Here is a 13,708-nt window from a genome sequence, read left to right as displayed (position 1 = left end):
TAGTATGAAATCAAATACTTATCAGGACTAGGGTTGCCAGGTTCAATCCCTGAGAATGATCCTGTATCTTTAGGAGAAAAGAAAGTCAGCCAAGTGCAGGTGTTCTTGCAACACTGTAATGGGAAAAACCACAAGGTGGAATTCTTCCTTCCCCCTGCACAACTTTTAAAGATACAGAAGACCTCTTTGCCCAAATCGCTCCCTGTAAAATCACTGGCACTTTAAAAATGCCTGACTTTGGACTAGAATATGACCAGATTCTCTCCCCCATCAGCTCCTTTCCACATACTTTACTGGTTTCTTTGTGTCCTAGTATTTACTTCTGGTAGCTAATTACTAATTTTAGTGTTCTTTTTATGAACCTCACTGGCTAAGTAGTCATCTGGTACTACTGCTTTGGTGTATCCCATACTGTGCATTCTTTGTCATTAACACATCTGAGCGTAGCCGATATTGTAACAGGCAGTACTGACCTACGTTGAAGAGTAATGCTGAGGAGACAAATTACCCTGGAAGCACACATAGCATCTCCATAAAGTGCAGATTTTGCAGTCAGATGCTGTTGCGATTAACTTAAGGTCCAAATATCCTGATCTTAAGCATTTGCACTGATATAGCTGCCTATTACTCAAGCGTAATAACTCTACAAAGATAGCAGAATGTATTTTGTTGCAGCAATAAATACTCCAATCCTAACCACGTATCTGCTGGTACACTAAAATGAAGTTAAGTAATTATGCCCACTGAGCCAAAACTAAGAGCATATTTAGAATACAAATTATACTGATTTTATACCAGTAACTATTTTAACTCTCCCTCCCCAAAGAATCCTGAGAACTGAATTTGGTAAAGCTGAGAATTCTCTGTTAGAGATCCCTGGCCCCTCTAACAGTGCTGCAATTCCCTGAGGAGAAAAAAATGGCTATGAAGGCAGTATAATTTCATTGTGTGTATATATATATATATATATATATATAAGTCCTAAAGCAAGGCTGGGGAACCTGTGGCCCTTCAGATGTTGTTGGATTCCAATTCCCATCAGCCCAGAACATTGGCCACATCTGGAGGGCCACATTCCCCACCCCTGCTCTAAAGACAACTGAAATCAACAGGAATCATTCTACTATCTGGGAACAATATTGGGTTATGTCCCAATTACAGCCTGCTGCCTTAAAACACATCAAAGGGCATGGGGTGGGTGGGTGTAAGTGTAGTTAGCGAGGGGGATTTTACAAACTATTATATGGACCATTATTTTTCTGATGACAGGAAGTAGCATGTGAAATGGTTAGCTTGAGAGCTGCAGTTTGCAACTCACCACCACTCCTGGACTGAGTCCCCTGCTAAAAAGAAGCATGGCACATTGAATCTATTTCTCCCCATTCCTTCACTGCTGCCTGCTGATTTCCTCCCCCCCCCCTGCCTTCATGGCACTATTCAGAAGGCCTGAGCAGGCCGCTGAGACAGAACTGTAGAGGCAGCAAAAAGAGGAGTACCTTCAAGAGGGGGGGAGGTAGATGAACAGTTGGGCAGGCCTCCCTAATTACATTAAATAATAAAGCTGACAGAGAATTTGATTTGACGCAAGTAAAATCTTCAGATATCAGAACTTCTTTATGAAACCATTAGAAACAAGGGAAATGTGACAGAGAAAGTGTAGCAGCAGAATGTTAATTCAGAATTAATCATTCTGATTAAAACAGGCAAAAAGAAAACTAGAAGTAGCTTAGAAGAACATAAAATAAGCCAAAAGGCATGGCTATTCTATTTCCATGAGGAACAAAGAAAACCCTTCTTTATGTCTTTCCATCAGCTTCCAGAAATAGTTTCACCTGTAAAGTGCCTTCAGAAAGCCAGTATGGCGTAACGGTTAAAGTGTTGGACTATGACCTGGGAGACCAGGGTTCGAATCCCCACACAGCCATGAAGCTCACTGGGTAACCTTTGGCCAGTCACTGCCTCTCAGCCTCAGAGGAAGGCAATGGTAAGCCACCTCTGAATGCTGCTTACCATGAAAACCCTATTTGTAGGTAAGTCAGAATCAACTTGAAGGCAGTCCACTTCCATTTTGTAAAAGCCTTCAGTGCTTTATTAGATCATGGGCTACATTTTGGGTATCCTGATGGAACCTGGGGCCCAACAATATCTGAAGGGCCACAACTTCCCCATCCTTGCCTTCGATGCTACCTCTTCCTATATCTCCTGTTGTTAGAACGAAGGGAAATTTCCTCATTTAATGACTGCATCCATTCTTGCACCAAATTTGAGCTGTATAAGTGTATTGAAAGGAATCTTTGGAGGCTGCCCAAATGCTGTAGAACACTTTTTCCTTCAACACTTGCCTGTGCCTAGTCCTCCTTAGAAAGTATTGCGGGACTTTCTAGTTATATTGATTTTTAGTTGCCAGGGAAACATTTTTAAATGGGTGTTAAGTTCAAGCTGTTTTATTTTGTCTCGTTTTTTATTTTCATATTATATGGGTATTTCATATTGTTACCTGCTCCAAACAAATAAAAATGTCTACATAGCCAAGACACTTCTGAGGATATGAGCTCCTGTTTACTACCGTTTCATTTCCTGCTATTTTAAGCAGTGTTATAAAAATACATCATTAATGATAACTCTTCTTTCGTGCTCTCTGCTCTGTGTCTGAGAGACAAGTCTGGACCAATTTCTCCATCCTCCCTCTGGCAGCAGAATGGAGCTAGCATTTCAGATCCTCTACCAAATCCCGGCTGCTTCAAAGGAAAAACTCTACTTTCTTCCGTTAAGATCATAAGAAATATAGGAGGAGGGGGTCAGCTCTGTTTGGACATAATTACATTTCATCAAAAGAAGCTTTCTTCATCTTCCATGCGTGAAAAGTCTGCAAGCAGTTAAGTCTGTCTCCCCCTCACTCTTTTCTCCTTTTTTTTTTTAAATATAAAAATTGCTATATGGGAAAGTAGCCAAAATTTGGGAAGCCAATATAGTAAAACTGTGTGCACACCCTTTGTTATCCTTGGAAGTTTCTTAAATAAATATGCTGAGAGTTTGTAAAGCACACAATCACTTTTTGTAAATTTTACCCATTGATCACAGAAAGCTTCTCGTCCATGGGGGGTAAATGTGAGGGAAGCTCACTATGATTCTTTAGATACTCCATTTCCTACTGTTTAATTAATATATATTATAGATTTCAAATAAGTGTTAGAGCACTACTTCAGATTTCTGTCCTTTTTCAACACTAGTTATAGGCTATAAACTAGTGTACTTCTGTTGCAGACTGTCTTTAAATAGATGCCAGAGAGCCTTCAAGTTTAATCAATCAACAGAAAGACAAAACCAAACTTAACTTTAAAATGATATATTAAAATAAGAAAACAAAAAGATAAATCTACATGTAAATATGTTTATTGATCCAGCAACCATTACAAACAATCAAACAAGCATTACACAACAAATTTCTCCATTGATTGTTAAAAGAAAGATACTATAGGTCATCTACAGAGTTCACATATTATTCTGAAGGACAGTGAACACAATTATTTTATATCAAATTATCTGTGCATTAGAATTGTTCTTTATTTATATAACAGGTGTGGGGACTACAACTCTCATCGGCTTCACAAGCATGGCTATGGCCAGGAATGGTGAGAGTTACAGTTCAGCAACATCTAGAAGGCCAAACGTTCCCCAGAACTGTTATATATAATTAAAATAGATTTAAAGGCTTACATGATTGGCCAATTCCTAAAATAAAACCATTCATTTGGAACAGCTCTTGCTGAATCACTTTTACCAAATGGTTAGGATAGTAACAATGAGTCCTCTGACTGAAACAATTGAAGCAGTTGCCCAAACTGTGATTCTGGCCTCTTTCACAACTCTATAGAGGTGCCTTTTGTTCTCAGATTTGCATATATGTCAATAGTTCTGTATTGTTTTAAATTTTTAAATTGTGTTTTGAATTGTTTTTAAAAGATGTATTTTAAATTGTATTTGTTTTTAGTTATTGTAAACCGCCCAGAGAGCTTCGGCTATGGGGGAGGGGTATACAAATTTAATAAATAAATAAATAAATTACATAACTCAGAATAGTCTGGTTTCTATTTTTCCATAACTGTTTTTGTTTTGTTGTGTTTTGTTTTAAATGGGGAGGTAAGTTTAGAGGCTGCTCTTATGCTGTACACTTAGCAAAATAGAACACAGGGTTGGGTCCAAGGTTCCCACTGCTCTGGTACTGATCCAACCACTGTGCTGAAACAGCAATCTGCACTACTGCTAGGGGTGGAAGGATCAGTTTATTTCCAGTCCATGTCAATTCTGCAAGTATTAATTCATAAGTCCATTCCCTCTCACTTCAGCATTTATCTGTGGATTTTAAACATAATATTTACACCAAAATTCATATTTAAATAAGTATTTAAATTTCTTATCTCAGTTAACACATTTCTAAATGTAGATTATCCTAAAATCCTTTTAGGCATATTGGTATGTTTTTGCGCCAAAAACTGTATCCCAAAATTAGGAGAAGTGCACAATTCAAAGGATAGTTATGTTCTGATTCATGTATTAGTCTGGGAGGAGCAAATTAAGCTGGCTCACCTTTTTAAAAGAACAAAATCCATCTCTGATGGCTGCTTTAATGAAGGCAGAATACCATGCTGGGCTATCTTCCACAGGAGAAATCACAGTGAATCTGCTATCAAGCCCTTCTATCCCATCCCATGCTAAGTTCTGTCGACTAATTTCACAACTCCTAACATCAGAACAAGAAAGAAGCCAGGTCTAGCAAGACTCTTTTTCTTGCCTTGAGAGAGAAATGGAATGGAGCTATCTAGTTCTGCTCTGCTAGCCTTGCATAGGAGGCCACAGAATTTATTATGGTGTAAGTCACCGCTTGTGCTGCAACTGACATAAAATGGGACAAATTAAAATATTTAGACTTAATTAAACCTGATACAGTTATCTAACATAGCTTTTGATTTGTGGAACACTAATTTTTTTAATGTAAATTGTTGTTTGACATATGTATTCAGTCATTATTTCAATTCTGAAATTAAATTCAGTTCTGAAATAATTTATTCATTTCAGAGGGATTTTCAGGAATTTTTAATGGAAATTCTTTTCAATCTTTCTGTTGCTATAAAACTTATGATTGGAGGATAGATTTCAGATTACAGAAAGGCAGAGGCTGAATCTTCTGGCAACTAGAAAATCATATTCCCTTCCAGTCTAAAGTAAACAATATTTGGTTCTCACTAATTTATCAACTATTCTATGTACGGAACCTGGTCCAAAGTTTATTGAAACTCCAGTCTCAGCATTGGATCAGACACACCCATTGTTGCATAAAAATAACAATTTTAGAGATAGGCAAAATCTCCCCATCTCAATCTGGACTGGCCTTGGAGAAAACGCAAGCTTTTTCTGAGAGGTCTCCAACTGTCCTCCTTTACCTGGACATTCCCTATTTCCTGGTCTTTGTTCTTGATAAATCATCTCTATTCTTGTCTTTTTGGAGTTACCTTATTTTTTGTCAGAGTTGCTAGTTATTCAGCCCCCTTCCTAGGTCTCTAGTGGTTAAATCTCTGAGTGAGGAAAGATTCATCTTGTCTTTGTTCATATAGCACCACATAGCACAAAGCCAGCTATCTCACACACTGTTGCTACAGATGTTTAGGAACTTCAACAGTATGTCATGGTGATAAGTGAGACCTTTGGAATGAAAACAGGGTTAGTTAGTTAGTTAGTTATTCTTTATTTATATCCCACCATCCTTCCACTACTGGAACTCACAGCGGCTTTCAGATAAAACATACAGAATCTACATTAAAATGAAATTAGACTACATCCAATATTAAAACCAATCATACTGCTAGATAAAAAGGAATCAAAACCAATTTAAAAATAGTAAAATTCGGCATTAGTAGTGCAGTTCCCAACAGTCCCAACTTCAGCAACTGTCAGTACCAAAAGCTTGTTGGAATAGGAAAGTCTTTGCTTGACGCCGGAAGGACTGCAGGGAGGGGGTCATTCTTATATCCCTAGGAAGAGCATTCCACAGCCTAGGGGCCGCCACCGAGAAGGCCCTATCAAGCGAGCCCCTGTTTTCACATAGGAGTGTATTCCAGTTCTACCCTTGCATCCCATCACTATCCTCAACTTTCTCTGCAGTATACGTACCCCTGCTCCCTTCCTTTTCCTAAAAGCCGCCGGTACTATCAATGAGGTAGAAAGAGCATAAAGAAGAGAGCTGTTACTTGGGCTTTCATCGGTTATAAAAGCCTTACCACCTGGAAGTTCCCTAGGAGTTGTACTTTGCTAGGGCTTCTTGCCCTTTTGTAAGGACCTCAAAGCCCTAGCAAACTGTCATTCCCAAGACTCTTTGTGTTGGGAATTTTTTGTTTGCAAGGGTTTGAGACAGACCTCCCCTTTCACTGCTGAAGATATGTGTTGGAGGAAGAAAGGGGGATGGGAATGACCCAAACTCATTTACAAGCAAAATCAAAATTCAAGATTTTGACTTAGATTATAAAAAGCTCATTTTTTTGAACTAGTGGACTTTGTATATAAACAAACATCTGATCTGGAAACTAGGCAACATCATCTTATAATTCATCCTCCAAGAATCTTCACTATCAGACTAGACTCCCAGAATCCTATGCATGCTTCTTTGGAAGTAAACTTCTGTTGAACTCAGTGAGACTTACCATATATTAAATAAAGCTTTAAAGAGAACTGCATCTGCCTGAGGTCCAAAAGAGAAACACCTGCACACTACTATCATCGACTGCTGGTGCCAAGAACATTAAAACAGAAAAGCAGAAAAGCTCTTGTTGAAATATCCACACACACACCATTCAGATCTCATAGAAACAAGTAGTTGGCAGACAGGGGTGCAGTTGTCCAGGGTCTCGGGGGTGTGTGTCTTAGGCCCCTTACTTTTTTGGGAGCAGGGTCCCAATATCTCCAGCACCCTACAAGCCAAACAGCATGAAAGGAGAGTGTGGTGGCCACTAATAAGAGTCTTGTAACGTATTTCCTTGTCCTTTCAGAGTCAATCAGAGTAAAACGAGGTGAGTCAGCCACTAACACTCTCCCCCTTCATGCTGATTGGCTCCTAGGACTGTCTGTTGTGGGAGACGGCATTAACAAGGATCTCATTCTCAACCCCGCAGCAAAAAAAGGTGGGGTGTGTGGCTGTGGCTAACATGAAGGGCTCTTCACTTCTGAATTTGCCACTACACCACTGATGGCAGGGTATATACCAGAAGGACAATAAACTTAGTTTGGATAAAAACAGAATTTTGCAAACTAGCATTTATCCTCCAAATGAAAGGCATGGTTTATATATTCAGTATTTCAGTGTGGAATCAGTTTTAGCTCTAAACTTTATTTTTGTTGATTTAATAAATACATAATGAAATGATATACCTCTTCCACTTCTGCCCACGAATCTCAGGTCATTAAACCGTGCCACTTGATTCTTCATTACAGCAGAGGCGTTCCTCAGCTCTGCAGAATAATTTTCATCGTTCCCAGCCATGACTGTGACCACTGTCCCATCAGGGACTTCTCCTAAAGCCACCACCTATGGCAGTAAAAACACAACAGAATTATGTGGCTCTATCTCAAACCCACCAATGAATTTTTGGATGCAAATCATGCAAGCAACAATTACAAACACAGCTTAGCTCCCACTGTGTTCCCCCCATCCAGGTGCTGGAGGGCATGCTTGTAGTAGGGAGCATCCTCTATGCATATAGGCTCCCCTCGATATGTGGAACCCTGGTATCCTCATCAAGGGGGGAGCCCATGTATGTACAACAGGCTCTCCACTACAGGCCCCACCAGTGCACTGAAAGTGGGAGACAGGGCCAACAGAGTTGCAACAGTGACAGCAGGGCCAACAGCTGAAGTCAGCATGTGATGAGATGATGGGTGCCAGTGCCAAGAGATTGGAAGAAGGCAAATATTTTCCTCATCTTCAAAAAGCAGGAGGGGAGATCCAAACAACTGTCCAGTGTGTTTGACAATGATACATGGAAAAGTTGTGGAACATCATTAAGCAACCCATCTGTGTGCATGTAGAAAAAAAAACACTGCTCACAAAGGACAAAAGCCATGCCAGATTGACCTGATCTCCTGTTTTTATATCTAGAGTTATAGGAGTCCTGAAGCCAGCTTTCCTTGTTAGGTGGGGCAGCCACATTTCTAGGTGGGTCATGGCAGGGAGGTGCTTAGCACCAGCCAATCCCCCCTCCCCCAGTGATGGACAGAATGTGTGAGAGAGGACATGAGGGCCAGGCCAGGGGAAGGGAAAGGCAGTAACTTCCCCCTCACATCTCCTCCATGCAGAAAGTGTGTTAACTTACATAATGGGCTATGTAAAGGTTAAGTTAATAGAAATTTTGGTATGAAAACCAGGAATTAAATAGCTGGCATATTGTTTTGTTTTATAAGACAAAAGCATGTTAAGCATACAGTAAATAAGAGGATACCAAAAGGTGTTAACTCCTCCTTGAGGGTCCCTCCTTCTAGTCCTGTTCCTGACTTTTAGATTTTCCATCCTGTTGGACAATCAAGGGAAAACTTTTAAACTGGTTTCTATATAAAGGATGAACTAAGCAATTGAAAACTAAATGTGGAAATCCATTGGATTTTTTTCTACTGGTTGCTGGGTTAATTTTCTGCCCAGAAACACTGAAAAGGCCTCATGCTGAGCTGTACATAATGAGAAAATCAGAAATTAGGCCTGATTTACAAACTAGGTGACCACCCAGTTACCCAACTGTAGTGTGCACAGTGTGCACAGCAGTGTTTCTATTCCTCTAGGTCTGTTTTCATGCTTTGCCATCAAGTACTCAAGAAAAAGAAGAAAAAATACCCAGTATGATTATGAGTATAGTGAGTGCTTTAAAAGAGAAAAAAGTGTGACTTAAGGTAGATATTTTTTCAGATCACTTTAAGTTATATCTTTATTTCATGCTTTAGCAATAAGTGCCCAATAAACAATAACTGCAGAATAAACAAACTCTTAGTTCTTACAGCAAGAAAGCAAACATAATTTTTCATTGCTGGCTGAATAGAGAACACAAACGGAAACGGAAACTGAAAAGCAAACCAAAGGAAAGTCCAAGGGGTGGAGTCTAACTTTAGCCCATAACACAAAATTATAATATTAAACTCCTCAAGGGTCATGTTATTATACTGGCTGGGGTTTTTTCAGGAACACTTAAGTAATTACAGGGTGATTATGATCATGAAAAATCCACCTTCAGTCACAGAAAGTATTGAGTAAGCAGGGGGCTCTTCCAGATGAGGCTTTTGTTGTACACTTGTCCTGCCTTATTCACTGAATTCTTCAGAGGGTCCTATTCTTAAATTTCCTCCCGGGAAACATGAAGTAGAAAGGGCAGGATTGGAGCATGAGATTGATAGACAAACGGACAAAGAATACCTAATCACTTTGAACGAGTTCAAATCAGCAGGGCCTGATACTGCATCCTAGAGTATTGAAGGAACTGGCTGAAGAACTCTCAGAACCGCTGTCTATTATCTTTGCGAAATCATGGAGGACTGGTGAAGTGCCGGATGACTGGAGGAGAGTTAATGTTGTCCCTATCTTCAAAAAAGGCAGAAAGGAGGAACCGGGGAACTACAGACTAGTCACCCTAACATCAATCCCTGGAAAAACTCTGGAGCAGATTATAAAGCAGTCAATCTGTAAGCACCTTGAAAACAATGCAGTGATTACTAGGAGCCATCATGGATTTATGAAGAACAAATCCTGACAAACTAATCTTATCTCATTTTTGACCGGGTAATCTCCCTTGTAGACTGTGGGAATGCTGTGGACATAATATATCTCGACTTCAGCAAAACGTTTGACAAAGTGCCCCATGATATTCTGATTAGCAAGCTAGCTAAATGTGGGCTGAATAGAACAACTATCAGGTGGATCCACAGTTGACTCCAGAATCATACTCAAGAGCGCTTATCAATGGTTCCTTCTCAAACTGGGTGGAAGTAACGAGTGAGGTACCACAGGGCTTGGTCCTGGGCCCAGTGCTCTTCAACATTTTTATTAACGACTTGGATGAGGAGGTACAGAGCATGCTTATCAAATTTGCAGATGATACAAAATTGGGGGGCATAGCTAATACAGAAAAACTTCCTAACTGTTAGAGCCATACGACAATAGAACCAATTACCTAGAGAGGTAGTGGGCTCTCTGACACTGGAGGCATTCAAGAGGCAGCTGGACAGCCATCTGTCAGGAATGCTTTGATTTGGATTCCTGCATTGAGCATGGGGTTGGACTTGATGGCCTTATACGCCCCTTCCAACTCTACTACTCTATGATTCCTCCAGTTCTCAAAACAAGCTATTATTCTTTAAATGGAAGCTGTCATTGTCTGTCATGCCACAAATTAAAAAGACAACTTCCCAAAGAAATCCTGAGGGGAGGGTGTCAAAGCACAGCTCTGGGGGCATTGCACCCCTTTGCCACACCCTGGCAATAGGTCTGCCTCATAGATCAGAGAAATTGTAGTCTTGGTGACATGCTCATCAAATGTGTATTAGACAATGCTACTATTTGGTGGCTTCATAGCTGCTTGATGGTCCATTCCAAAAAAGTGCTAAGCGACAGATCCACATCCACCAGGAGAGAAGTGACAAGTAGCATACTTCAGGGTTCTGTTCTAGGCCTGGTTATCTTTTACTGGGGTGGGTAAGACTTGTCCTTTCTAATATATTGTTGAACTAGCATTTTCTTATTCATTGTTTTAATTTTTTCTGGTTTTAGTGGTTTTATCTGTAGTATTTTATCTTAAGTCACTTTCGTCATTCTCAAAGTGTTTTCCTTTCTTATATAGTGGCTAACTAATATAATAAATAATAATACTGCAGTCCCCTGCATTCTGCAGAGCTTGCACCTGATTAAGGCCAATTCTTCCCTTCTCTTTTAGCCCTCAGTGCCTCGTCCAATGTGGTTGCTCATGGTCTTCCAACACTCAGGAGAATCTTTGTGGCACAACAGGGTTATCTACATTCCTCTCTATTTTTGTCACCCATGGCAGAGCAATCCTAACTCCTGATCTTCACTTCTGGGAGGAGGGAGAAGAATGTGGCAGGTACTTCCCTCCAGAGGACTCCACCAAGCTCACTGTACAAAACGCCAATACAGGGCAGACTGGGGGTAGGAGGATCTTATGGACTTCCTGGATCCTAAGCTGCTCCAGCAGGTAGAGAAGAACCTCTCCAGTGTACCAGCTCAAGCTGCTGCAGTAAGAGAATACCTAAAATCCTACCCACCACCTTCCATCTGGCCAGGTGTGAGTGGCAGGTGCGGCAGTGGCAGGTGCGGCAGTGGCACTGTTCAGCCTGCCTGTTCCAAAGCCAGGAGTTAGGATTGGTGTCCTAGTTTGACGATCCCAACAAAACAATTGTCAAATTTCCAAGTATGATCTGAAGCAAACAAATAAATTGCTATAAAATGTGTTGTTTTAAAAGCGTTTGCTGATTCCCTACCACCGCACACACACACTGAGCTTTCTTCCCCAAAGCCTTTTATGTTAAATGTTACATGCAGAATTGACTAGCTCTTCTTATTTATTTATTTATTTAATTTATTTATCACTTGATTTGTATCCAACCCTTCCTCCCAGCAGGAGCTCAGGGCAGGCTTCTCCCAACTTCTCCTAAGCTGCAATGAAAGTTTAAACAGGAGTATGGAAGACAGCAGGATTTAGGGTAGGGAAACTGCTTTCTCAGACTTCACACATACACACATACGTATATAGTATGGAAGGAATAGAACTGGTCTCTTCTTGTAGCTTGCTAGCAATGCAGGTAAACACCATTCTTAATTTCTAGAGAACATAAGAAAAGTCGTGTTAGATCAATAGTCCATCTAGTCCAGCATTCTTTAATGGCCAACCTGATTCCTATGGGAAGCCCACAAACAGGACCTGAGAAGAAGAGCACATTCACACTCAAGCAATTGGTATCCAAATGCATACAACCTCAGATACACAGTATGATTAGTAGATGTTGTAGATATTTTATCACACTAACTACTGCTTCTTAATTTTAAGGAAAGGATGAAGTTGCAGAATGGTGAGAAAAAAGTATTCTGCATATGCACAGAGGCACCCTCTTATTGAAACTTATTTGTTTGAGAATCCTGTGCCATGAATTCACTGACTGATCTTGGGCTAGTTATTTATTTATTACATTTATATCCTACCTTTCCTTCAAGGAGCTCAAGGTGGTGTACATGGTTCTCGTATGTGCTGGGAATCATTAGGACGGGTATTGAAAATAAAACTGCCAATTGTGTCCTTATATAAATCTACGGTGCAGCCACATTTGGAATACTGTGTATTGTTCTGGTCGCCTCACATCAAAAAAAGATATTATAGAACTGGAAAAGGTTCAGAAAAGGGCAACCAAAATGATCAAGGGGATGGAGCAACTCCCCTAGGAGGAAAGGTTGCAGCATTTGGGGCTCTTTAGCTCCGTGGTGCAGAGTGGTAAGCGGTGGTAACGCAGCCGAAAGCTCTGCTCACGGCCGGAGTTCGATTCCAACGGAAGGAGGAAGTCGAATCTCCGGTAAAAGAGGTCGAGGTCCACTCAGCCTTCCATCCATCCACGGTCGGTAAAATGAGTACCCGGCATATGTTGGGGGGTAAAGAAAGGCCGGGGAAGGAACTGGCAATCCCACCCCATATATACGGTCTGCCTAGTAAACATTGCAAGAAGTCACCCTAAGAGTCGGAAACGACTCGCACTACAAGTGCGGGGACACCTTTACTTTTACTCTTTAGTTTAGAGAAAAGGTGAGTAAGGGGCGACATGATAGAAGTGTATAAAATTATGCATGGCATGGAGAAAGTGGATACAGAAAAAAAAATTTCTCCCTCTCTCATAACACTAGAACTCGTGGACATCCAATGAGGCTGAGCATTGGAAGATTCAGGACAGATAAAAGGAAGTGCTTTTTCACACAGTACATAGTTAAACCATGGAATCCGCTGCCACAAGAGGTAGTGATGGCCACCCACATGGATGGCTTTAAAAGACAATTAGACAAATTCATGGCGGAAAAGGCTATCGGTGGCTTCTAGCCATGATGGCTATGCTCTGCCTCCATAGTCAGAGGCAGTATGTTTCCAATTATGTTGCTGGAAACCGCAGGTGGAGAGAGTGCTTTTTGCTCTCAGGTCCTGCCTGCGGGCTTCCCATAATAATCTGATCGGCTCTTGTGAGAGTAGGATGCAGGACTGGATGGTCCACTGACCTGAACCAGCTTATGTCCTTATATGTATGTGGCTTATATCTACTTGGATAGCTGCGTAGTCTGTGGCTTGCCTCACTGCTTTTGCCAGTTAGAGCCATCCACTTGCATGTACTTTTAGTTCACTTCCTACATGTGGCACATCTGAGTCTGCATTGTGTTGTCTCCACAACTATTCACCAGGCCACCCACTGGACTGCTAAACTTCGCCTTTTGCCCACCTACTCATGCACAAGTGTGCCCCTACTTTCATCGATGAAATCTTGGAGGATGTGGTTTTATATTTTTTCCAGTGGTTACTGAAATGCAGAATACAAGTGAACCAGTTTTCTCCTGGACTTGCTGCTACTTTGCCCTGACCCTTTCCCAAAGCTATCCTGCTCAATTCTGCACTGCCCACCACAAACCTGATTTGGTCAT

The 13,708-nt window shown here is 40.9% G+C and overlaps 1 protein-coding gene across 3 annotated transcripts in view; it reads right to left on the bottom strand.

Moving 5' to 3' along the window:
- The window catches only part of RUNX2 (RUNX family transcription factor 2), a 213,098-nt gene that overhangs the window by 184,655 nt on the left and 14,735 nt on the right, over positions 1 to 13,708 (bottom strand). For all 3 annotated transcript variants that reach the window (XM_061622345.1, XM_061622347.1, XM_061622348.1), the window contains exon 2: positions 7,420 to 7,576. In XM_061622345.1, coding sequence (XP_061478329.1) covers positions 7,420 to 7,576 — 157 coding nt within the window. The remainder of the gene's footprint in view (positions 1 to 7,419; positions 7,577 to 13,708) is intronic.

This window comes from Rhineura floridana, chromosome 4 (assembly GCF_030035675.1).
Source record: "Rhineura floridana isolate rRhiFlo1 chromosome 4, rRhiFlo1.hap2, whole genome shotgun sequence".
NCBI classification, from domain to species: domain Eukaryota; kingdom Metazoa; phylum Chordata; class Lepidosauria; order Squamata; family Rhineuridae; genus Rhineura; species Rhineura floridana.
The sequence above is the reverse complement of the archived record's forward strand: the minus strand, read 5'-3'. Positions and strand labels throughout refer to the sequence as shown.